Source organism: Anser anser (genome assembly GCF_964211835.1).
Source record: "Anser anser genome assembly, chromosome: 2".
In the NCBI taxonomy this organism is placed as follows: Eukaryota; Metazoa; Chordata; class Aves; order Anseriformes; family Anatidae; genus Anser; species Anser anser.
Genome location: NC_139721.1, coordinates 143,424,329 through 143,450,632, shown reverse-complemented (window position 1 = coordinate 143,450,632; position 26,304 = coordinate 143,424,329). Strand labels below are relative to the sequence as shown.

The following is a 26,304-nucleotide window of genomic DNA, read 5'->3' as shown; positions in this document are numbered from 1 at the left end:
CTTCGTGGCAGATCTGCTTAGACCTGCCCACTAGGGCTGCATCTCCTAGGTTAATCTAGTATTTGGCAAAAGGCCTACAGTTTTCACTGGGCATCGCAGAATTTTTATTTTCATTTTGCTTTTTTTCCCCCAAATTAAATCCCTCTCTTCAAATTATCAATCCCAGATTAACGATAGAGAACAAGATAGTTACCTAAATATAATGCTTGTTTTTCTTTGCCGTGCCACGGGCTTTATTTTCCACCAAGACAGCATTGTTTCTGGGAGTGCACTGAGGGTTTTTCTGTAGCGAGGGCGGTATATGGGGTCCCTGGTGGCCGCAGCTGAGAACCGCTGAGCTGACACCGATGCTCGAGTGCTGAGGCTTTGTAAATACCTCTTAGGAACCCTCTGCGTTGCAGTTCATGGCGATTGTCCACACAGCCCCTGGAGCTAACAATTATTCTGTCTTTTCTGATGATGGCTTTTGTGCTGTTGTTTTTCTTCCTTCTGTTCTAAGTTTCAGAGGTAGAAGGAGTGAACAGTCTGACAGTACTCTCTGTCGGGCTCAAGCATATACTGTACTTTGTCTTCTCATTCCTCTTTTTTTTTTTATCCTCTTATTAAGAACTATATATATCAATCAGAGATACCATAACTTATAAAACACGCGGTCTCTGGTTACATTTCCCTATCAGCGTATTCAATACATCCTTTTGAGAGATCTGCAATTAGCTTGGGTTACATGTAGTCATGTTCAGGAAGAATAACTAAGGATTTTATTTCATTTTCTAAATCTCCAATGTCTTCTGTTTGTCACTCTTAATCTTGGAGGTCATCTTTTCTCTTTATTCTGTGGTTGGTTTGTTGGTTTTTAAATGTATTCCTGCTGCTGTCATGTTTTACTGTGGCTTTCACTGCTCATCATAAATTCAGTCCTTTTCTTTTAGCTCAGGAGCTAAAGTGCTTGTGTGCACCCTGGTTAACTTACATTTTAATTGCTTCAGGAAGAGCCTTTTTGTCTAATCCCTGTGCTTTCTGTAACTAAAATGACTGTCTAAAATTGGTGTTGGCTTTTCAGTGGACCTCGAGATTGGATTGCCAAGCAACAGGCAGTTAGAGCCGCCTCAAGCTTAAAGCTGCATGTGATTTTAGGCTGCATGTTATAGTTCTTCTCTGCGTTCCTTTTTTACTCTCTTACTTTTTTGCTTTTTTTTAAAAAAAAGATCATATTTTTCATTTTTTGGTATCTTCTTACTCATGTTGTTTCTGAAGGTCCATTTGCATTTCTGCATGTCATTGTAAATCCTGTTCTCCCTCCCTCAACATTGCAGAAGAAATTATTGTCCTACGTTTCATAATACATACTTCTGATCATTTGTGGCTTTCTCTAGTCATCCTTGAGCAAATATTTAATGTGGTCTCAATTTTGGTATATAGGTGTTACACCAGTGGTTATTATGAAGGAGAGTTTTTCACAACCATGTTTGCAAATTGCTTGTACAGCATTTCAGCATCTTCGGGCGTGCAGGCTGAGCTCTCGGGCCAAGCAGTCAGCGAAGTCAGATCTCTCAGGCTGCCTTTTGGCACATGGGTGATGTGGGTCTCTGGAGGTTGCTTTCCCAACGGCACAGATGCCTTTGTGTGAGCAAAGAGCTTCTTGGCAGAGCCGGCTGCTCAGTGGAAGTAGGTGAGCGGCCACCCAGTACTTAGGCAGCACGGATTTAATCTGTGGGCTGGTCCGTACAGGATCTGGTAGAAGCAATTCAATAGTTGTCTCCGTACTAAGGTAGTGGAGGTATTTCAGGTCGTGGTGAAGACCTTGTGGGGTTTCTGTAATTTACAGCGCTGTATGTGGGAGTGATGAGCGCCTGGGGGAAAGTTGAACCCTAAGTCACTCACAAAGTTGAAATCCAAGGCACCAAGGGCTTGCAGCGTGGCTCCCTTCTGCTGTTCCTTATTAGCTCAGTTTCCTATTTATTCCATCTAGACAAACCCTCCCAGTTTTTGGTGCGGTCTGTGCTTGTTTCCCCGTAGGTCACTGTTGACTGCAGAGCGCTGAGCCTTCTCCTGACACAGCGAATGTCCCCGGTTCTTACAGCTGGGCACACAAAGGCAGGGGCTGACATAGCTGCGTGCTTGCTGCGTGAGGCACAGCCAAAGCCACTGCTGCCATTCTGCCCTTGCTTTTGAGGTACTGCCAGCAGGCAACGCTAAGGCTGAGGAGATGCTTGTGCTATTCCCTCTGATGAGCGTTGCGGTCTTCCCTCTCATCGCCAAATTCAGTATTTTTCCAAGTGTATTTCAAGTGTAATGTCTTGCATGCATTATTGCTAATTTTTTTTTTTATAGCGAGACCTTTTTGTTCTAAATACAGTGTTGGGGAATATGGATGTAGACCTTTATTCTGTGCAATTTGAAGCAAAAATGATGCTTAGATTTTGCAACCAGTGCTGATTTTTTTTTGAGGCTTCTGAGCGCTCCAGAGCAGATGTGCAAGAACTTCAGTGATAAGAGCCATAAAGGTTGTTGGTACTCTGTGTTTGTAGTTGTCTCTGCACTATAGTGATCGTTTAATCTGATTATTGAGATTTTACATTTTTAAGTTCAGTTTTGGTTTCTTACCACTTGATGGCAGTGAAGGAGCTAGTGTTGTCAGGCAAAGGTTCAGGGCAAGAACCATTATGAATAACAAAAGAGGAGGTACAAAGGAAGCCTCTGACATTTAATATTGTTCACATTTCTAGGTGATATTACATATACCACAAATGACAGCAGAGGAAGAAAAGCCTCTAGATGGAGCTTCAGTACTTCCAATGGGGACGAGTGGTTTGCTCCTATTTATGATAATTATTTCAAGCAGCAACTTCCCCATTTAGGAACGGAATGATACCAGACATGATCAATAAGTAATATCGGTGCTTCTGCTATTACAAACATACTGTCCTTCTTGAAGAGCATGAAATTCTGACATGTTTCTCACTCTTCTGTTCAAATCCTACTGCCTCTCAACGTTCTTAGGAATTCTCAGATATTGGTAAAAATGCGCTATGTAGATTAAGTATCGGTGTAATTATTCAAGATTTTTTTATAAGGTTAGGTTGATTTTACTGGTGGACCAAGAACAGAAACATAAGAGTTGAAATTGTAAAGTGTCCTGTGGTATTTATTGTTTTGCGTGGCCAAGTCTTGGCGAAGCAGCGTTTGTTGTAGCATTAAATATTACAGCGCATATACGTGCGTTTGAGGCACTTTATTAGCGAAGGCTCTTTTGCACTCCCTACACCCATGTACACCTCTTGCCAAGCTGGTATGGGGAAATGAACCATATAATGGCCCTGCTATAGTAATTGGCTCCACATGGGTGGACTCTAGCGCACAGACAAAACCTTATTTGAAGTAATTGGTGCTTTGTGTAGGTACAAGGGTCTGTACATGCAGATTTATTTTGGATCCTGGGTCAAACCTTGGCATTAGTAAAGGTTTCAATTTCATGCAGTGTCTTTGACATGTAAGTGATTTTGAATGAGTATCAAAACCATCCATACAGATAATAGCAAGCAACTTGATTGAACTTGTTCGTTTAAAATACACACACCTAATATTTTACAGTTAAGTTTTTTGATTGAATACTGAAGAAAGACGTCGGCTTCTTGATTTTTTTGAAAAGTACAGCCTGTTATTAATTTTAGAAAATACCGAAAAAGCAAATGATGACTCTGCATAGCTATTAACTATCTTAATCATTAGTGGGATTTTTATACTTCTATGAAAGGCAATACTATGTAAACTCTTGGATGAAAATAAATGAAATTTTGCGGGAGTTATCACATATTTACTTTGGTTGCAGTTGCTGTTGGTATTTTTAAAAAGCATTCTTATTTTAAAAAAGCATTTAAACTCACTATTTCTAGTATTAGCTGGCGTCTGTTAGCCCTACTGAAATGTCCTTATCATATTGTGGCACTTCTTCATCAGTGGTATTGTAATGAGTTTCTTATCAGTGCTGTTTTGAATAGGATTTGTTAGAAAATAATGTTTTATGAAGTTTCACTTCATCATGTGGTATAGGTTGGTTGTATTTATTTTAATGTCAGTGGAAAATTTTAGCTACTGTGGTGCAATATGATTTTAAAAGAAGCTAGTGCAAGCTTTTCCAGCTGCTACTATTTGATTTAGGGGAATTTGAAATTTGAAAGGTACTAACAAAATTATCACAGCATTTGGTACATGAAATCAATTTGTTTTAGGAAGTTAGTGTTAATCTTGCTTTGTCTGCATGCCAGGTTGAATAGCATAATTGCCAAAAATCAGATACAGACAGAATACATATGTATGTGCAAAATAAACTTTGTTCTTCTAGGTGATTGTCAAGAAATTTAGCAAGTGTAACTCAAGAAGTAGTCTTTTTTTTCTTTTTTTCCCCCCGGAGGCAAGAATTTTACCTAGAGGTAAACTTCTCTTGGCTGATGGGCAATTTATTCATTCCAGTATTTATTTTATGACTACATACAATTGCTATATCTTACGTTCAAGAAATCTCTTTTCTTTACAAAAGGGAAAAAAAGACTGTGGGTGTAATGCAGCTCACACTTCCTGAAGGCTAGCTAGTTTGTACTAAAGAGTTTCTGTATTAATCAGTGCCATAGTAGCAATTCCCCAGCAGCAATGTGTTATTTTTGTTTCCCCATATCTGATTGAGAGTTGTTGGTAATGCTAAAGGTCTCAGCTTCTAGGTTTCATCTCTGTTAAAGTCAACGAATTCATACTGATCTTTAAAAAATCCTTTGGCTTTTTTCTTTTATTGTACTAAATCATGGGGTCATTTTTGCTCTGCAGTTGTCTTAGTTGCATCTTTGTATTAATTTATCATAAAAACTTTGAGGTTGTTTGGCGTTTAAAAACAAAAAACGTTGATGGCATTTTTATTTTTCTTTGTCTGCTGAGCAAAGCTCAAACTGTTACTTCCTGCTTTGGTTGAAGGAACAAGTGAGTTCTTGGAAAAAGCATAAAATCACAAAAACGAGCAACCAATGTATAGACTACATTTCCTTGAACGTTACTGGATTCACAAAGAATGAATCCCACATCTGTAGCCAATACTTAACTTTTGTTTGCAAGTAAAAATGCCCTGCCAGAACTGAAGACTCAGTGTTATTGTGGAGTTCATTTTTCAAGCCTTAGTTTACTTTTTCAGTGATGGAAAAGCTACACTAATTAATGCTAATCATGAATTAGTGAAAATAATCAGAAGTTCCCTTTCTGTGATGAGATTGTCTAAACAGTTTTATTTTACTTTATGAAAAACTGATCATATAAAACTGTCCTAATGTTTAAGGAGAGCAGAATAAATAAACACGAAGAACTTAAAATTGCTCATAAAATTAACTCTTCAGGTTTTTGTTTTACCATAAGAGAGCACTTCAGAATTTTAATTTCATTGTGTTGCAACACATCAATGCAGTGAGCAGGCACTTTTTGTTTGTGTGCCTTGATTTGATATTTGCCTAAATTTCAGACCCAATTAAAAAATTCGGTAGACTTCTTTCAGTAGAGAACACAAAAAAATAAAAATAATTTCCTTTTTTTTAGCACTAAAGCTTTTTTTTTTTCCTGTCTGGTTTTCCTTGTACCTCCATCATAAAGATGATTAACTGAACAAATAGCCTTGAGTAGTTGTCTTCTAAAAAATATTTTCCTTTTCCCTCTTTTGGTACAAATGCTGACACAGAAATGTGGAAACTAATTATAGCTGTAATGTATCCTGATGGACCACATCCCAATTTCCTTTTGTCATTTCCTCATTTCTGAGAGTTGCTTCTCTCCCCCGGTTTCCCACTTGGTATTTTCAAGATTACTAGTTGAAAAGAGATGAGTGGTAGTGTAGTTGTTTCAAAAAATTTGCTAGTGTAAAGTCTTTCAGGTGAAGAACATTATAGAATGTATGTATACAGATTATAATCTGTGTGTGCCTGTAGAGTCTTTCTGAAATGATTATGGAAATTGTTCTCATTTCAGTTTTTCAAAGAGTGCTTGCTGTGTTAAGAATCCTTTATAAGCAGGACTCTTTCTTCCAGCTTGAGCTCAATACAAAAAGAAAAGTTTTCTTGGGTAAAACAAACTGTTCTCCATATGTAAAATTGTCTTGCTAATAAAGGTGCCCTTAATTTTTCAGTTCATGGATATTTAAGTCTGAGTCAAGATCCGTAAATATTAGTGGATGAAAGCTTAGTGCCTGACAGTTTATTTGGGGGTGCGACTCTACAAGTGTTTAGGCAGCTGTCAGATTGGACTCTCACATCCTAGAAACTTGCAGAATTGCAATTTTAATTTTTAAAATAATCTTGTTGAAATTGTATGCCAATTTTGATTGATCCACGTGGGAATAATATAGTTCTTTATTTTACGTTATTTTATTATTATATAGAGCAGGAAAACTCCAACACAAACCATGAAATATTGTTTCAAAAGCACAAGTACAAATATATTCTTAATTCCTTTTTTTTCCTTTTCTTTTTTTTTAAAGAAAAAATGTAGGTTACTCATGTTTATTCAGCTTCTCAGAGTTCATATTCCAGAGCGCATAAGGTTTCTTAATTCTTACACAAATGATTTACATTAAATGCGGTGATGAAATGAGGCAGAGGTACAAAAGTATTGCAAGTATGTCTTGCATTGCTGAATGCTGACAATACCATTCACGTAAGCACAACACTTCAGGATTATTTATAACCTCTGGAAATGTGCCTCAATTTATATTTTGACAAGGTTCCCGGTAATTTTGATAAAAAATAGTTTCAGTCACTTGTGGTCTGGAAGTAGACATCTTCATTTGTGCTTCTGGAGTACTCTCACGTGTAGAGAAATAATGCTGAATTATTAACGAAGAACTGTACTGCACCTTAACAAAATTAGTAATTAAAAAGCTTAGCCTGTTTCTCATGCGGCTGCCATTATTTTTAGAATCTCATTACTTTCATTATACTTGAGAGATTTTACAGGGTGCTGGGTCTCGTCCTTCTTTGTCTCAGACGATGAAAATACATATGCCTGGCAGAAAATGCTAGGGAAATACTTCAGGGTCTGGTGAGACAAAAGGTGCACATCCCCGCAGGAGAACCGCCGGTCTCCTGGACGCTGTGTGTTTCCCAATTGTCCGTGCACACCCGGGCTCATCTGATTTTAATACGGACGCAGCCTCGCCCTCCCCTCCCTCAGCACTGGGCTCCGTTTGCTGCTTTCTCCCCGCCGCCCTGAAATGGGTGTGCTGGTTTTCAGCTGTGTGCAGACAGCCTGCTGCTGCCCGCCTCGGAAATGCTGCACCTTCAGTGTTTTAAGGAATAATCCGTCGTGTGTTAGATTTGCCTTAGGATCTGTAATTTGAAATAGGCAAGCCGATAACTAGCCAGATTGGGCTTCAGTTTAGTAGAACCTTTTAAAATCAAAATGATCCTTCAGAGAGCCTGCGTTTATTTGTAGGGGAAAAATCACCGTTGCATGTAACTTAGTATAATAAAGCAGCTCTGCATTGCTTATGCAATTTATTTTTTGGATCCACTCGTTCCTGTCTTTTCCTCCGCCAGCCTTATGAACTCACGTACCAGAATACCACATCTAAAGGCTGCTAACAGATTTCTGGGGATGCATGCTGTAAAATTAGGGAACGTCAGTTTTTAGAATGTCTCAAATCTTAATTTGGTTTCTTTGTGCTTGTTCATTGTGATGATTTTTAATTCACTACATTATATTCTACAGGGTCTTTACTTATTCAGGCTCAGGGAGAGATCTGGCCCCAGTGCAGCTTCAGGCTTATGTATTGAAAGAGACTGTTGTCTGTAAAAACTGTTTAACCTGTAGATGTTGAGGGGATGTAGAGGGTGGGGGAGAAGATTGCAGGGGGAAAAAAAGTGGTTTCATGGGTAAGCTAGTCAGACGAAAAGTGCCCTTGAGGATTGGATTCTGTTCCTCTCTCTGCCACAGAATTCCTATGTGATGCTAGGCAAGTCGTTTAAATGAAACTTTTCCCAAGTGGTGACTAATTGATTTGAGTGCTCTGCAATTCTGGTTGCATAATTTGAGGTACTAGGGGCTTATATGCAGAAATACTGAGGGCTTGCAGCTGCAGCTGAAGTCGATTAAAGTCTGTGCCCTGGCTGTATGGAATGTTGTTTGATACTAAGCGCTCAGAAAAATCCTATCTGAGATAAAATTAGCACCTGAGATGACTGAAGATTTTACCTTAGTCTGCCTCATTTTGCAACGCATTAAAAAAAAAAAGAAAAAAAGAGAAAATATTGCAATGCATTAAAAAAAGGAAAGTACTGCACGCTTATCTTAATGATGTTACAAAGGTGAATAATGTTATTGATGAACTCTGATGCCATTGTGATGGGCTTCAAAACAAATAACCACGTCTTCGAAGCGTGTTTGAATAGCACGCAGCTACGAGTGGATGAGGCCACACATGAACAAATGTGTGGAGAGAAATACTGAATAGCTGCTGGCTGGGTAAGCAGTCGTCTTCTGTGCGATGCATAAAGGCAGGGCGGCGGAGCAGTGGGGAGAGGCTGGAGTTCCTTTCCATGGAAACACCAAGATCTCCCCAAATCTCCTTTACCTGTTCAGAATACTCATTATTATCTGTGTCATTGTCATATTTCTGTTACCCCTTAATTTTTAAACCGTAAGTTTAGAATTTAAATAAATCATTCTTTTAACAATCTCACTATTTTCAACAGTAATTTCTCTTGCTACTTACTTAAAAAAAAAAAAACAACACAAACCAACACCCAAAAAATAAGGTACCAACTTTTCTCGTGATAACAAAAGAGAACAAAAATAGAACTTGACCAAAACTTTTTATCCTTTTGGTCTGTTTGCCAACAGTGTGCTCTTTGTTGACATTGCCACGGGGTATTCGGCTCCCACTGCTGGCATCTGCCTGACTGCTCAGGGTTTGTGTGGGACTAATTGGGAGAGGGAAGCTCGATAAGGAAACACTCATTCTAGTCCTCTGCTTTTCTTCCTGCTTACTCTGTTTCTTTGCCCTGCAGCCAGTATTTCTTTTATTTTGGCCAGTGATACTTGCTGTGACTTACTCTTTCAGAAATAATTTTGCAATCTTTCTGCCACCGCTGTTTGTTTTTTGTTTTGTTGGTTCTGAAAAAGAGCCTTCCCCCGCCCCTAACAAGTTACGAGAGGAAGAAATTGCATCTGGCTGATGCAATTTCTTGGATTTGATTCCATGGCTGAGGTTATGAGATAGAGGGAAACGTGGCTTTGGCCTATGGTTTATGCTTGTGGGGTTGTCAGTAACGGAATGCTTTTTTCCATGTAGTAGCTTGCAGGCTTGCAGCTTTATTCCTTTCTTCCCTACCTGTGGCAGAAGTTACTAAATATTCTTGCCTGTCTGTTGATCTTTCTTCAAGTCTCGACTTTCTGTTTATAACTTGAGAATCTGGGGGAGAACCAATGTTAAAGTATTGTATGGTAATTTATCTTTGCTTCACTTAACTCCCGTGGTCACAAAACTTTTCCGATGGCTTTTAGTTTTGAAATAGTCTTCGCTTGTCAGTGCTTCTACTAGAGACCGTGGTATCAGAGTTTTATCTTCTGACTTTCACTGTTATCTTTAATGCTGATAATCCCGTAATCCTATGTTGAGAGGCAAGTAAATGAATTAGTAATAGTCACTATCTTCTGCGGTCAGTTGGCTGAAACAGATTTCTCGTAGCATAGTTAATGGCATGTAACCTGTGCCAAGTTTGTATTGCTGTTCACTCAACTGCTAATTCTTCTTTTCCATAGGCGTAGAAAAATGCATGCTCTTCCCCTTTATTTTGATCTTTCCTCCTTTTGCAGTTTGTCTTGCTACCAGCTCCGCTCAGCCAACTTTCTGCTCCCTGCAGTCGGCTGCTGCCGTCTGTCCTGCGCCGTGCTGTTGCCTCCAGATTGAGGAGCTCTCCTTCCAGTGCCAGGAGAAAATTCCTCTTATCTGCTCGTTACTTGGGCTCGTGATGGTGAGGAAATGAAAACAGGGAGGGAGCAAACAGATACATTCCTTATGACGAGAATGGGGCTCTGTGGGTGAATGAGAGACGAGAGGAGGCAAATACGGTCTGTCCAAATGCTGCCTTTTACTATCAGTGACTGAAAAATGACCGTACATTTGCTCCATTACTTTGACTATAGAGGGTGAGAACTATTATTTTGTCTCTCTCAGCCCTGTGACAGTGCTGACAGGCTACTTAGCTTCCTGGCAAAAAAAGGCTAGTTTGCGCTGAATTATTTTAAAGTCTGGGTGAGGAGAGGAGCAGGCACATGTGTGCTCATGCACGCGTTTGATACCCGCTGCCTTTTGTAGCGATGAGGTTGCAGAGCGTTGCACTCACCTAGCTGAAAAATGCTCAGGTAGGGAAAAGTGTTCGCTTCACTCCCACCATCTCAGCTTTGGCTCTTTGTGCATGCCTGCCCTCTGCTTCTGCTGGACTTGTCCGCAGTTTTGGAGCATGGCAGAGGCTGGGGGTGACTGCCTCTACCAGCTCTTCCTAGGCTGCTCCCAGGTGGGAATGCCCCCACGAGGGGCTCTTCTGTGTGAGTAGTGCCTGGAGGTCTTGCTCTGCTCTTCTGCCTCTTGCAGACCAGGAGGGAGGCAGTTTATGGATCTGAATGAATTACTTCCCTCCTTTCCTGGCGCAAATGGGGTGCCTCTAAGGTGGTACTGGAAAAGAACAGTAACTCCTTGCAGGGAATGGTTTTATGAAAAGCAGGAAAGTGATCTTTCTGCCTCTCACTTGGGCATGTGCAACTTTCTGCCTCTCACTTGGGTTCAGTGCAAACACTTGAATTTAAAAAACATAGAGGGCAATTCAGGGAACAGTGTGCCACTGTGCGTAACAGTGTCTGCCTACAGCTGCCATAAATTTTGAGAGGTAAGTGTCTTTCTTCAGGAGTGCTTGGCTCATTCTCAGTAGAAGTTATGTCAGATAGGCATTTTTAGTGACTGTAATACCAATTTCCATACAAAGTCACTAGTGAATGGGAAGGGCTGTCTTCAGTTCCATCACAAGTCATGGCGTATGTATGTTTTTTTTTTTTAATAAGGGCAAGATTTTTTAATAAAAAATAATTTATTTTAGTTTTACTTTAGCTTTCAATGATGTATGAATTCATTGTGTGTGTGTGAGTTTTAATTGATGGTTCCTAATGATAAGCTTGATTTCTTTATTCAGGTTCCTTTGAGCATCCATTGGCTAGTTTATGAGTCATAAAGAGCTGTCAGGTTTTGTGAATGGTCATTTGGGATGTCCTCTGCTTTCTGCTGTGTCCCTTTATCAGATGTGCCTTGCTGTATGCCATCAAACTGTGAGTGGAAGTCAGGCAGTGCTATGCTTTCAGCTCACCCTGTTAGGAGGGTGGCAACTTTTAGCAAAGCGGTGGGCCGTAGTAATAGGAAATCTGTTAAGCTTATTGGAGTTTAACTGAGATGGTTTTTTATTAGGGTTTAGGCTGGGTTGTGTCTTACAGAAATTTTGCTGACGCTGGCATCTGTACTACAGAGAGTGATGGAGGGCATTCCTATATTCTTTCAAGGAGGCTATGTACTAACTCAGCAGTGAATTACTATATGGGTAGTGGCATGTTACAACCTCCCTGAGGTCTTCTGAGTCCCGAGGTAGTAATAGCTCATTAAAATGGTAGTTAATGAGTATAAAGGGATCATTATGCGACTCCTTTACATGGTGGGTAGGGCTAGATTCTAACTAGTTCAGTAGAAAGTGGTCTAAATAAAGATGGAAAGAATTTGATAAATGCTGCTGGTAGTTCTTTATAAACCTAGCTATTTAAAGCAATGCATTTGAAAAAAAAAAAACACTCGAAATAAATTTTGAATAAATTAATACCTGTTTCTGAATGTACTTCAGGGCTTTCAGAGGAATCAGAGTTACTTTAACATAGTCTATGATGTAGAATCTTTAGTTAAAAATATGCAGCATTTTGCCAATCTCAATCAGTTGATTTGGGGGGAAAAATAGGAAAAAAACCCTCTTATTTATTTAAGATCTCCAGATCCGCAGGCATTTTCTGTTCAGTATGGCAAAAATAAATGATGAAACTTTTTTTTTTTTTCAAGAAGGAGGAGAGAAACGTTATATGATGTTGTTCATAGAAAACATAACTACCTTCATGGTCTGGTCACTTTTCTGTGTGTTCCATTTAGCTAATGCTATTTTCTGGAGAAAGGTTTTAAAGATTTACCTAGATTTTGTAGCAGATAGATGAAAACCTTCTTGAATTCATTCAGCTCTTCCTGTCTTGTTCCGGGCTCTGTAAGGACAAACAAACCAGTAAAAGACTGCAGACTGAGGTACATCTAGAGCTCAAAAGTCAGGTTCAGTGGACAGGACTATTTTTAGGCATTGCTAAGCTAAGAAAAATAACATTGCTGCTGAAAAATGACCGCTTCAGAAATATTACAGTATGGTACAGAGACTAGGTAAATAGTGGGGAAAGGAGGGTGGAAACAAATATTACGTTAAGAAAGAAATACAGAATTTTGAGAGAGGTGCTCCTTCTTTCTGTCATAAATGAAGATATTATGACTGCCATGCTTGGATATGGTTTAATACAGTGTCTCTACCATATCCTCATATAGGTGTTTTTGTTGCAGGAATTAAATGTGTATTTATAATAAACCAAATATTAACGAAATACTTTCATTCGTTTTAAAGTTTTTATGATCGTTGTTGAAACTCCTGCCTGCTTTTTTTCTCATCCGGTTTTCTTCTTTTCATCTGACATTCCCAAGAAAACCTTGCTGATCCTGGCTGTTTATGGTATCTTTCTCGGCTTAAAGATGATAAATCTGATGGAGAGTCTTCTAAACTCGAATAATATGGATAACTTATTAGTGAACATCTGCTACAGGGTGATTTTCTCAGTGATTCAAAGTAACTGGTCTGTAGCAGGAAAAACAAGCCTAATGTCTAGCAGTCCAAGTCATGGACCAGGCCCCCCCGGCTTCAGATTCCTAGGAAAGAAGGGCTTCCTGCCTCCTCCTGATATTTGCTGCTCCTTCTGAGGATCACTTAGGTTCTGTGAAAATCTCACGGGCTGTTTTGGCGGGAAGAACTGCCATCTTCGCCGTGACAGGAATACTGCCCTGCAGCTAGGAACTTCTAACTGTTGCAGTAAATCCTGCTGGAATATTGTCAGTGTAAGTACTAAATTGATCTTCAAAGGGATATTTGGATCCTAAAGCACAGGACTGTTAGTGATCTACTATACCTGACTGTGGCAGAACCAGTTAAGACCGAGTCATGCCTGATAAACCTGCGCAAGATCTGCTTGTAACGGAGGCTTCGTCAGCCCGTTCGGTGGTAGCTAATGGTGCTTCTGGAAGTTTTCATCGTTTCTAACTTAAATCTTCTTGAGGGTTACTTAACTGTTACTGCTTAGCCTTGATACGGACAGGTCAATTACTCCATTTCTCTTTGCAGCTACCTTCCGTGTATTTGAAGATGATGTGTTCCTAGTCACGTGCCTTTCCTTTAGACTAAAGTCACTCCTTTCAGTTTCCCCGAACAAGTCGCTTTTTGTTTCTCCTACACCTCTTACTACTCAAATCTGTTGCTTCCCTCTGCATTTCGTCCAGATAGGCTCAGAGCTGTCTTCAGACGCGTTGTTGGAGCGGAGGCAGCAATCTGCTGAGCTCTTCCAGCTGCGGCGTGGCATGGCGTGGCTGCTCGTAGCCGTGCCGCTGGTGTCACAGCGGGCTGCGCTGCACGGAGAGGCAGCAGCGTGACACTGACTCACGCTCAGCTTGTGATTCACCCCTCCTTTCTGCCTAGCTGCTTTTTTCCATCCCGTCTTCGTGTAGTCGACGATTTCTGTCCAGATGTGGACCGTTAGTCTTTCCCTTACAAAATAATGCATCTTTAGAGCAATTGTACGGTTTGTTGAGATCTTTTAAAATCTGAATTGTGTTCAACAGCATCTTTGTAGGCTTTCCGAGGTTAGTGGTAGCTACCAGCTTAATAGTGATTCTGTAACTCAACTTGACAGTTAAAATACTGAGTATCAGTGGACCTGAGACAGAGCTCATAAAATCCTATTTGATACATCTTTTCATTTTTGATAGATAGATCCTTTAACTATTCAAGGTATGTTTTTTTTTTTTCTTTCCTATTGGTTTTGCACCTGCAGTAGAAGTTTCACGTTACCCATGTTTTTTTCATTTGTTTAAAGAGTGTCGTGCATTAAAAGGATTACTAAAGATAGGAAAATGTTCACTGTATTCATTCCAAGCTTAGGTAACAGCTTTTGTTTAAATGTCCTTAAAATGCTTGTGAAGTCGAGCAACAATTAAAAATATAAATTAAAGCACTGTATAAACATGAAGAACTGCTGGGGAAGTACACTTGTTTACATGAGTTTTTATATTAGCATCCATGTGTGAAAATATATATATATGATGGATGTGTGTAGGGGGGCATATAAATTAGTGTCCTTCACAGCTGATGGGTGTAAGGAAGTTGCAACTAAATAGTTAACGTTTATTTTGAAAGTAGATGTCTGTGGGGATTATTCAGCATGTAAATGCTGTGCTGATGCATAAGCTAGTGGGCAGATTTTAACAGCTGTGTTAGAGATAGTTGTTCTCTCTTGGCTTCTTGTATGGCTTTCTAATCTTTTCAACCATACATCCTATATCCTGTTTTTCATATGTCCTTTTTCTCCTCATTTTTTGGACATCAGAACTGAGGGTTATAAACACCTTTCAGAAATAAAAACGGTTTTACATACTTTTAGAGCTTACAAGTCTATTAGAGATGTAGTCAGAAAAGTCACAGCAACAATTCAGGTGGCACGGGAGTCAGTAATTAGAAAGTAACCAAAGCTTTTTGTGTGTGTGTTATTTTTTATTTATTTTGGTCTTTGATTTTCTTTAACACCTTCATAATTAAGTCTGTGGTCATCAGTAATCTCCCTCCAAAATTTATGCTTAAATTGAGGTCTGGGAAGCTGTTACTTGGAAGGACAGGCTAGGTATGTGGGAGAGTGGGTCCGTAACGTCAGTTCTGGTGGCAGGATGTAATGGGAACAGGATAAGCAAGAGGAGGAGGGAGGAGGAGATAAGAGCCTTGGATGGGTGTAGCCTTGCCGATTCTGATTTCCTTTAATTCCTTACATACCTAGAAACATACTGAAGCTGAAATGTAGCAAGAAAACTATATCACCAATGAAGTGGCAGCATATTTGGGGCGTTACATAGAAGGAAGTGTTGGAACTTGTCAGATCCAACACCCAAAAGTCTTCACTGCCTTGTACTGGTGCTCCACAGCTGTCAAGTGCGGCATCAGCTGTCCATGGTTAAAGCAGCATTCCCTCCCATGTGAACCAGGGCCTGTAGTGATTTTTGTTCCTGGGATTACGTTGCAGGATCAGGAGTCTTCTAGGTGATGCATTTATCTGAGAGCTGTAGATTGGAAATCTGTGGAGCAACAGGCAGATTTTCAGGAGAACCCCTGAGAAACAACTTTCAGTAGTCTGTAAGGGAATACACACACACACATCTTGTAAATACATATACACAACTATCTATACTAAAAAATGTAGATAACATTATGTAAAAATATAAACAATAAATACAGTACATAAAATAATAAATATATAACAGCATTCCTGGAAAAATGTGTGAAATAAATAAAGGATACCTACTTATTCCTTCCTTTTGAACTACTAGAATGAAAAACTAAATGAAAATAAACCATAACAGTAGGCAGGATTCTAGATTAGTCTGTACTGTCTTGAATTATGCCCTTAGTGATTGTTTGATAGCTTTTCTTCGTTTTGAATTTGAGGGAGTAATTCTAAAAACATCGTGACAGAATTAGTGAGTGTTCTTTGCATCTCAGATACGAAGCTCGTGTTAAATCGTAACTTGCGGTTATACATGATGATGTTCTCTTGGGCAATCTAATTCTTCGTATGAAAATAATTAGTTGCTGAAAATCTAAGTAAAAAAAGGTAAAAGGCTAAAATAGTTTCAGCAGAAAAACAAAATACATACAAATACTGTTGTTCAAATCGGCCAAGAAAACTGAAGCTCATGTAATTGTGCACATGTGCCGAAGAGAACACACTTTTTTAGGTTTCTCAAGCATGAGGCAGCAGAATTTTCATTCATTTGGCACGCTAGGCTGGAAGCAGAGTCTTCTTTCATTTGACACACTCCCCTGTAAATAAACATGCCAGCTAAGGGATTGTGCCAGTTACCAGAAGCCTACAGGAATACATTGTGCTGGTTTGTATTCATTCTCATTTCATGAATTGCTTTAAAACTTAGCAGCATCAAAAAGCATTAAAACACCTTTTTAGCATTATTTTTGGTCCCTGCATATTTCCCTGCTGTGCTGTTATTCTGTGTAAATCAAGGGAATGTGGAGAGGCGCATGGCTCCGTCTGCAGCAGAGCAGTGCTCGGCTCTGTCCTGGGCACGCTGGGAGCTGTCATCTGCAGAGAAGCACCAAATGGGGTTAAGCTCATGCTCCGTCCTTGAAAAAGACGAGTGTCTTAGAAAGAAGCTCTGTAAAAATAAAGGGGGAGTTGAACAAAGGTTATGCAGCAAGAAAGCCAAAACTCAGCTCGCATCTGTTAGCTATAAAAGGTTCGTAGATGCCGTGGGGTCTTCTGGGAGACACTCGCTTTTCTTTCCTAGAGGAGTAGCCTTCAGGATTGCCAGCATGTCCTTCCCACCTCTGGAATTTGCTACAAGGCTCTATTTCCATCCTAGATGTGTTTCCAAGTATCGACTTGGCAAACGCAGGTGTACTTCTTGGACCTAATGTGTTCATCAGAGCTGAAATTGGGACTGGGTTGTGGTGAATTCATGTAGGGAAGTACATAGGGGAGTGGTATTTCAGTCCAGTTTGATATGGGTGAGCCTTTGTTTATTTCCTCGTCCTGTGCTAGTGGTAGAGGAATACGTGGCTCTGCCTGCTGCCTCTTGCCGTTGCTTTTCCTCCTGGAGTTATTGAACAATTTGTCAGTGCAGAAATTACCTGTGGGCGTGATTTTATTTTTTTTCCTTTAGGGAAATTACTTGAAGATGTTAGGGGAAACAGTGGTGTTTGTGCCCAGAATACACGTATTGTGAAATGTAAGGCTGTTAGTACTGATGGTGGGAATTTTGGGTGTGTGTTTGTTTTACTGAGGGGCTCGTTTCACTTTGTTAAAAAAAGAAAAAAAAAAAAGGATACAAAGTTTAGAGTGAATGTAAGCCATTGAATTGTACAGTTTTGGTAGGAATTTGGTGAGAATCACCTAGGAAGGGTTCTGGAGCAAGTGTGGTTGCGCTTCTATCCCCACATGCTCAAACACAACATGTAAAAAGGTTTTTACATCTCATGTCTCATGAAGGCCTACGTGTGCTGGGGCCTAAGATTTCACCCTGTAATACAGCTAACCGGGGCGGTGTGCAGACATCACTTCTGGTTGCCATACGCCTCCAGCAATACAGCCTGCGGCAAATACTGCACAGCAGCATTGCAGTGGTACAGACACACCGATGCCATCCTCTTTTAGCCCATTAACAAGTGATTGGACAAACTGCAAGGGAACAGAAATGTGACTTGTGTCAGCCTACTCGGTCCTTTGGACCACGTGCCCTCCCCTTGCTAATAAAGATAACGCCACCTCTTTGAAGACATCGGCAGGCATATTTAAAACCCAAGATGAATTGAGCACATTTCCTGTGTTAGAAGCAGTTGCTAAATTGTAAGTAACTAAGTCTTGTTCTATAACTGCATTGCACTCAGGGGAACAATTTAGGTTTTGAATTGTATATGTTGGTAAGTGAAAACTATGTAGACATTGATTATTTTTTTCCCCTTGACCTAATCATTGTTTGCCTATGGCAATATCTGATATGTTATGTGTTCACCAAGAATTGTCTTGGGACCACAATGAGGCTTTTTTGAAGCTTCATTAGTAATCATAGTTACATTAGGCATAGCAGGCAATGGAGTAATAGAGTTGCACTGCTCTGCGCCAGTTTTTCTGTTTATTATAAAGGTGGAAGTGGACTCTGTGGGTGGGACTCTGAATTTGTATAGGCAGATGAGAAAACCAGATTTAAATCTGTTAGCTCTTACGTATTTTCAGCAAGTTTCATTTTTTTAAAACAGAAAGCAAATTTACATTATTTTTTGTCTGTTATTGTTTGTGACAAAAAATCCATTCTTTGTTTCTCCTTTTGTGGTTGTAGTCTAATGATGTAACTTCTCTTTATAATACTGGGTAATGTGAAAATGATGCTGAGTAAAATAATATTTAGTAATACGTTTTTCATCATCTGAATTAAACAAGCTGCAAAAAATAAATGGCATAGAGAGAAGAATATTTCTTTTTCTTGCCTACCCTGGGAATCTGATAGGTATCACCCTTCAGAAAAAAAATGAATAGAATTAAAACAGAGTACCTTATGTGTGTGTTTAACTTTTTTGTCATATGGTTGATTCCTTCAAATGGTAAGCTTGTTTGTATTTTAAAAAACTTGTTTGCAGTGCAAAGGCTTATGCTGAAAAATGTAAAAGATGAACTTCTACCTGGAAATCTTGTAACTAAACACACAAAACTCTACTTGTTCAATAAAGTGTTAGTAATTAAAAAATTCCCTCAAGAATACTTGCATACATTTGCATACAAAAGAGGCCAGGCTGTGGCCTAACAACATATAGGCTTGTTTGGTATTTCTGAGGACTAATTCTAGCATAAAACACCTTTTCCTCTGTTGACTTGTCTACTGTGTGCCTTCTTTCAGCTACACAGCTGGCAACTGAGCAGTTTTTGGTTTAGCTTAGAGAGTTCATTTTGCATTGGCCTTTAATGTAAGTGCTTACATTATTCTTTTTTATTATTATTTTTTCCCACAAAATGTGCTTGGTGGAGAATTGGCTTTTTCCTACTGAAAAACAATGTAAGGCTCTCATGAAAGTGGAATTAGGCGCTGAGCACAGAAGCGGAGCTGCCATTGCAGAGGGTAGGAGTCAGCTTATAAGAGCCATTCACCAGACACAGGTGTATGAAGGGACATTCAGCCTTGCAAGTGTTGGTGGCAATATTTCTGTGAACAGACAGTTATCAAGGAATAGGGCTAGGCTTTTTAGTTTTTTTGATGATTCCACATGCGGGAGACAGTGTGACAGACTCATTTGGCTGCATCATGGCACAACGTGCCAACAAGAAGTGCACTGGCGGAGGAGTCACCTAATGCGCTGTCAGTCTGTCCATCAGCCTAAGGCAATAGCATCTCATTCTGCTATTAGATTATATGCCTATGCAGATCTTATTTTTCCCTCTTTAGGTGTAACTGAGATCAACATTTCTGAAAGGTGAACTATGCCATCCAGCTTCTCTTCTGAGCTGTGTCTTTAAAACAAACAAAACGAGAGTCCTGGCTTTTTCTCACTAGTCTTTGGACTAGAATAACATCTTATTCTAGAAAGCACTGACTCTTCAGCTCGATGTTTTGCTCCTCAGCCTTCATGGAAATCTTACTGAGGGTGGCCAACAGTCAGCTAGCTATAAATGAAAGTCTCTTGGAACAGCTGGCTTCAATATGGTAGATAGTTCTTTATTAGTTCAAAAATAATTATTCTTGTAGCCTATTGTGGGCCATACAGTAAGTTCTGTGGTGATGAGAGGTTTTTATTTAAATTACTTCAGTTTGCACCTCTAAGGCCATTCAGGACAGCTCCTGAAGGATCCCTCAGGAACCTTTCCTGAAGATGCGTAACGTTACCCGTAGGTAGCATTAATTAACATGTTTGGAACTTGATTTTCAACCCACGCAATATTTTTCTGTGTTGTGCTGTGAAGAATCAATCAGTTAGCTGGCAGGCTTACTGTCATTTTGGAAATGTATGTGAATCAGTAGTGATGAAATCATTTATAGCAGCATCATAGCAAATATTGAATCATTTCCTGTTGTTATTGTCCCATTTTTGACCTTCTGGGGGTTTAATTACAATTAGCTGGTATGTTAATAAAGATCACTTAGATTATTTAGCTAAAACCATGGCCAGTAAACTAATTCTTGATTTTTGTTTGCTGTGGTAGCATTGAAATACTGTATTTTGTATTAAGGACAAGCCCATGTTGTGTATGAAGTGGCTGACTGGGTTGAAGGATTGTTTTGTTTGTTTTGTTTGATTGTTTTGTTCATCTCAAGGTGAAGCAACATGTAAGTTTAAGCAGCTTTACTTTTCAAAGTCGACTTGGGATCTCTTGCTTTGATTAAGTATGAAACAGAGAAACTGGTCCTGGTCTTCTACACAAAAAAAAATTGTGTTGCTCCTGTGTGAAACTTTGGCTTAAATTGTCCAGGCAAAACTGAAAACACTGTAACTTTTTTGCACGTTTGTTGTTTGAAATAGTTGGAAGATTTCTGCCAGACAGCTCCTAAAAATACGGCTTTATCAGGTTTGAAACTGTTCATTGGGAGTGTTCCTAAAATTACGCCAAGCACATCTAAATGTGCAGTAGAGAAGGAATAAGCTGTGGTCTATCCCAAGCACACAGCCTGGAGAGACTCATTTCTTGAGGTTATCATGGTCTCAATCCCTCATTTTAAAAATATTTGTTTACATTGTGTTTTCCCTTTTATTTCATGTAATTCTACTAAGCCTGCATCTCAAGAATGTCATGTTTCATAGGGCTTAGAAGAGATATTTAGTCGAACTGTCTCTTCCTTCCCCTTAAGTAAGTGTTAGAAATAAACCTATCAAACGACGTTAATTTGAAATATCTCCCTTGCAGTCAGCAAGATGGAAGCGAGCAGGTACTTAGTCGAATTTGCCTTTTGTGTTCCATAGGAGTAGCTGTTGGAAAATTTAAAAATGAAAAAATACATATGCTGTCTTTTAGGATAAACCTTCTGTGTGAGAAATCAAAGCACCTTTGGACAAACAATAGATTATGGAAATTTTGGTCTTGCATTAGGGGATAGTACCAATTTCCTTACAGTGTCATTGCACTTTTCCACACTTTCTCCTTTTCCCCTTCCCCTCTCCCAGATTTTTCTCTGTTGTTCCCTCCTGGCCCAAACTGGTACACAGCCTTGTGTTATAAAACTGAAATTTTAAAAATGAAAATAATGATTTATAATAAAAAGCTTGACAGACTAATTACAGTATTGCATTAATTATTATCTTATTTCAGCCCCGTTCCTCTCACAGCTCGTTCAGATCTATTTTTTGGGTGTGTTTAAATCCCTCATTGACACTATAATTTTGATAAAGAGACTATACTGGGAACAATACATACATAGAATTATGAAATCAAAATTGTCAGAGGAATACTTTATTTCCAAAATGTCGCCTTGGTTATGTTTGTTAAGGAATGCTTGTACTTCTGTTTAAATTTAGAGCTTTGTAGATCTTTTGACGAGTGTAAGCCCAATATATACTGCATTATACAACTCTTGAAATCTTCCTTTTCTGGATATCTTCATAGTACTGCACGGCAGACATTAATTCAGAAGTTTGTGCATTTTGCAACTAATTTGTATTGTTGCAAATCATTGTATCATGGGCGCATTTTTCATTTCTGAATTTTATTTTTTCTCCCAATGTGTGCCATTTTTATCATCATCCAGATATAGGCTGATGTCAGTGCCACAAAACAGCTTCAAGACTGCAATTTGAAGCTACTTTAGAAAAATGCAGTTCTTTAGATGTGGTGAAACTGAAGTTGAATGGAAGTCCTATTAGCGGTGAATTTCATGTAAATGTTAATAAGGGAAGTGTTCATAGCAAGTCCCGAGTTTGGGAAATTGAGCATGATAATTTGCAGAAATGGTGACTTGAAGGTACGCAGCTGCAATAATTTTCAGTTTTTACTTGAACTTTCAAGTGGTGCAGAAGGTGCACTGGTTAATTTTTAAGCAAGAAAGTTTTGGCAATTATTGTTGTAATGAATGTCTGGTAATGAAGGAAGTTAAGATGAAAGATGAATTGGGCTCAGTGATTGTTGAGTCGTTTGGGTTAGTCTGGTTGCATGGTTTGGTGGTTAGATTTCTCAAACGTTACGCCTTAGTTGTGCACTTGCATGACTGTCATCACATCCTAACAAAGGTCCGTGAATTTGTTTCTGACAGTTCGTTTTGTTTACATTTTGCAGGATGCTTCATCTGCAGATATTCGGAAAGCATATCGAAAGCTTTCGCTAATTTTGCACCCAGACAAGAATAAAGATGAAAATGCAGAAACACAGTTTAGGCAAGTAAGTGCAACGTGTGGTAATAATGTTTTTATAGAAAATAGGATCAGAAGTTTTTCATAATGACTTTAGTAAGAACAAGGATATGTCTTTGAAATTATTACATTGAACATTGAGTTACATTTTTTCTATGGTAGCCAGATTTAAAAAAATACAATGATTTTGAATTATCTTGTTGAATAAGTCATATGTAATATTTACCTGAATATTAAAAAATATTCAAACATAATACTTGGACATTTACTCCTAAGAGGAATATATATGTTTTGTTCTTTACCTGAAGACTGTTTATAAACATCCTTTTCAAAAGCAGTGACTAAAATTTCTGATCAGTTCTCAATGCAAATCATATGTGGGCATAATTTAATGAAAATTAAATGGCAGAGGATTGGAATTAGGTGATCTTTAAGGTCCCTTCCAACCCAAACCATTCTATCATTCTATGATTCTATGAAAATAATTCCTTCTATAACTCATTCTATGATTCTAAGATTCTGTTTTTGGTTTTGAATGTTTTCTTCTTTCGAATCTTTACAGAGTGAAACCATGAGACTGTTGTCATTAGTTCTGCCTTTAAAAACACTCAAGATGACTAAAGATCAGCTATTTAATTTCAATAAAATCTTTTGGATGAAACAAATGATACGTTGTTTTTTTTGTTATTGTTGTTGTAGTATTGTGTTTTGTCCAGAGATGGGAGGAGGAAAAAGCTCTTTGCCAGAAGTTGCGTTTGTCAGAAGTTGCTTGTTTGTGTATTTGATAACACCTTGTATATGATTGTCACTGTGTTTTGTTGGTTTTTTCTGCATGCTGAGTTTAATTCCTAGTGTTGTAGGTAAAAAAGTGAAAACTATCAAAGAGCATTTTCTGGCAAATGTAAAATACGATACTACCATTTACATTTTATGAACTCAATTCTAAAGTAATCTTTTTTTTTCTTTTGTCTTTTTTTGTATGTTTTTGTTTTAGTTGGTGGCTATTTATGAAATTTTAAAGGATGAAGAAAGGAGGCAGAGGTGAGTTAATCTTAAATAAAATATTCATTTATGCCAGTGGTAAATTGAAGACCTATTTAATTTAATTGTAAGTATTTGGATGATTTTTGTATAATTTAAGTTTGTAAGTTTTCTGTAGCAATTGAATATTGTGTGGGCTTAAAGGGGAAGCTGGTATGTATTTTGTGTGATATACTGATTTTTCCTCCCTTAAAGTTAACAATATGAAAGAACTTTAAAAGCTATTTGATGTTTGGAGCAAATATATTTTTAAACACTTAGCAATTGTATTGCTTTTTATGAGTTGTGTTAATTATAATTGCTTGTTTTATTAAAGCTGTGGTTGAACATATAGTCCATTGATTCAACTGTCAGATATATCTCACTATATCAATAAGAATTTATTTTCACAGTATTTAGGGATTATTTTGAGTGTATACCTTATTTAAAATTGTTTTCTGCTGCTTGTTTCATTGCTTTTCTTTCAAATGTGTTGTCTATAATATTGTAAACTTTGATGGGGATACCATTATATGTTTTGATAATTGATAATTGTCCTTGCTGCTCTGGGAGCAGGTCCAGCAGTACATGAAGGGGCTAAGTCTGAAAATCTGTGGTTTTCTGGAAAACTTTTTTCTTCTTTTTAAGAGGCTGTCCATTTAAACTAACGATTATCAGGACAACAGAGCTATTGAAAAAGTTTTGCTTTTAGCTTGGAGTTTTAGTAAATCATCTCTCAGCTTACAAGTCTTTAAGCTGGGCTTTACAAGACATTTCTTGAAGGGGTTTTGGCTTTCTGGATATCTTGGCATGAGTCCAGGTTTTATAGTACAGACAATGTACATTTTGATAATCCTCTCTTTAAGTGTCATGAAAATGTACTTCACAGAAGTACTTTTAGAAATTTGTAGTTTTTTTTTTTAATTTCACTCTCATAGATAAGTTCCTTGTGAAGTCCTAATCAAGGAAAGCTTTAAAATAATAATAATAATAAAATCATCAGTTAAGAGGCTGCAGACCACTTGAAAAGTTAGTTATCCCCCAATTTTTTCACCTATTTGTTTATAACATTGTTTACATATACTTTGTGATACTGCCTCTCTGGGAATTATTTCTAGCATGAAACTGCTAGGAATTACCTTGCAGCTGTAATAGTGGATTTTTTCGTGGAGCTATGATGCAGTAGCTTGTGAGCATTATAGTTTAAGCCTTGTATATATGACACTTCCTAATTTACCCAGCTTGTTTGAGAAAATATTGTTAATTAGTATAACACAGTAATTGCAAATGAGGAGTTAAAGCAGTGGTAGATTGCTCCAGCTTTTATGGATTTCATTGTCACTAACTTCTTTTGTACGTAGGCAACAGCTGCTGTATTTTTCTTGCACCGTGTAGATATGTAGTTGATATTTCTTCTGTCACTGATTAAGTATAGCTGAACAAACAGTATTTTACCTTCAGAGAATTTTCTGGAAATAATACGCAGAATTTAGAATAACAGTGTATGGTCTCTTTACCCTATGGAAACCTTTATTCATCGGATTTATTACACCGTCTAATGGTAAACACAGTTGAGCTTGTGAATGGAGGCTTTTCTCCTTTATCCTGTAAGGCGTTGTTGCCTCATGTCCTTAAAACAATTCTTAAGTAAATGTGCTAGGAACTGCCCCCCTCTAATGTTGCTGTTGTAAGGTAACTCATGCGTTTCGTGGAACCATATGGCAAGTGAAAGGGGAGAGTGGTTGCTTCTGGGAATTTTCCTACCCTGGGTGTTTGTTGTGGGAGGTGTTGGACCTAGTGGAAGAGGCTCGAAGTTTACCATCATCCCCATGCACAGGGGCAAAGTTATGCTGCACCCTTTGTCTATCTTGGGGCTTACCGATTTACTTTTATCCTAATTCCAGAGACAGCTATTTGGGTCTGCTGTAACGAGGCTTTCTGCCAGTTTGGTTTTTTGTTGCTTTTTTTTTCTTTTTTTTTTTGTTTTTTTTCCCCTCGGCAGTGCGGTAGTTTTTATTTCTAAAGTAACTCAAAGTCCTGCTGGGGTGAGATGGAAATTGGTCCCGGTTCTCGCAAATTAGTTGGTGGCACATCCTGGCAGTTTAGCAGGGAATCCCTTTGGAAAAGGACATGTAAATGGTTTGGGGCACAGGATTACATGACCTTGGGAAGAGCGGGCTTCACACTCATATACAGGGAAGTCAGCTGTACCTGTTCATCTCAGGTGATGTAATCTGGCATTGATTTTGGTGTTTATACAGAGGGTAGAAACAGTTAAAGCAGGAATTAGGATCTGCCCTGTATAAGTGAGTGACAAACTCATTTTGAAACAATAAAACTCTGTCTAATTAAACCCTTCCTCCATGCCTTGGTGAATGTCAGAGGTGTTAATTGTTTGTGTGTATACAGAAAGTGTTCTGAAAGGCAGATCTGTTGGCTAGCTGAATGTAATCATTTTTCTAAAGCTTTTTTTTTGTATTTATCAGTGAATTTTTACTTCATCTGATGACAGAAGCCTTTCTTAAAATACTATAGTTCTACTGAAAATTCTAATACAAGGCTTTATAATTAAAATGTGGCTTGCTTGTTTGAGAAAGGTATATAGTTGCTTGTATAAGTAAGAATACCAAGTATACTAACACTATTAGTACTATATTCTGTAGTAATACTGCCATGGTAGTACTTTTCACTTACACATTTTAACTGCTGTGTAATCATAACATTGTAATATTCTAACATGAAATGTACATGCAGCATTGTTCAATATAGCGTTAACATTAAACATGCATGCAGCTTTGTTTAATGCTTCATGCTCTGTATACATTGCAGAGTGTATGAAATTCTACAGAAAAGTTTCTTTAGGAGGTAGTAGAGATAGATAGATAGAGATTTCTTTAGTAGAGATAGTCTTGTGTATTTCAGGAAACGAACCTAAGCCATTTAAGGGTAAATAAACTCAATGATATATTTTATTAATTTTGACTGTTTTTAATTTATGAAAAAGTTTACACAGTTCTATTAATTGCAATTAGGCAAGAATCTTAGATGT

General features: G+C 38.3%; 1 protein-coding gene across 1 annotated transcript in view; it reads left to right on the top strand.

The window, feature by feature from the left end:
* The window catches only part of DNAJC1 (DnaJ heat shock protein family (Hsp40) member C1), a 98,891-nt gene that overhangs the window by 15,270 nt on the left and 57,317 nt on the right, over positions 1–26,304 (top strand). Inside the window, exons 2-3 of the mRNA XM_083825185.1 lie at positions 22,162–22,263; positions 23,230–23,276. Coding sequence (XP_083681311.1) covers positions 22,162–22,263; positions 23,230–23,276 — 149 coding nt within the window. The remainder of the gene's footprint in view (positions 1–22,161; positions 22,264–23,229; positions 23,277–26,304) is intronic.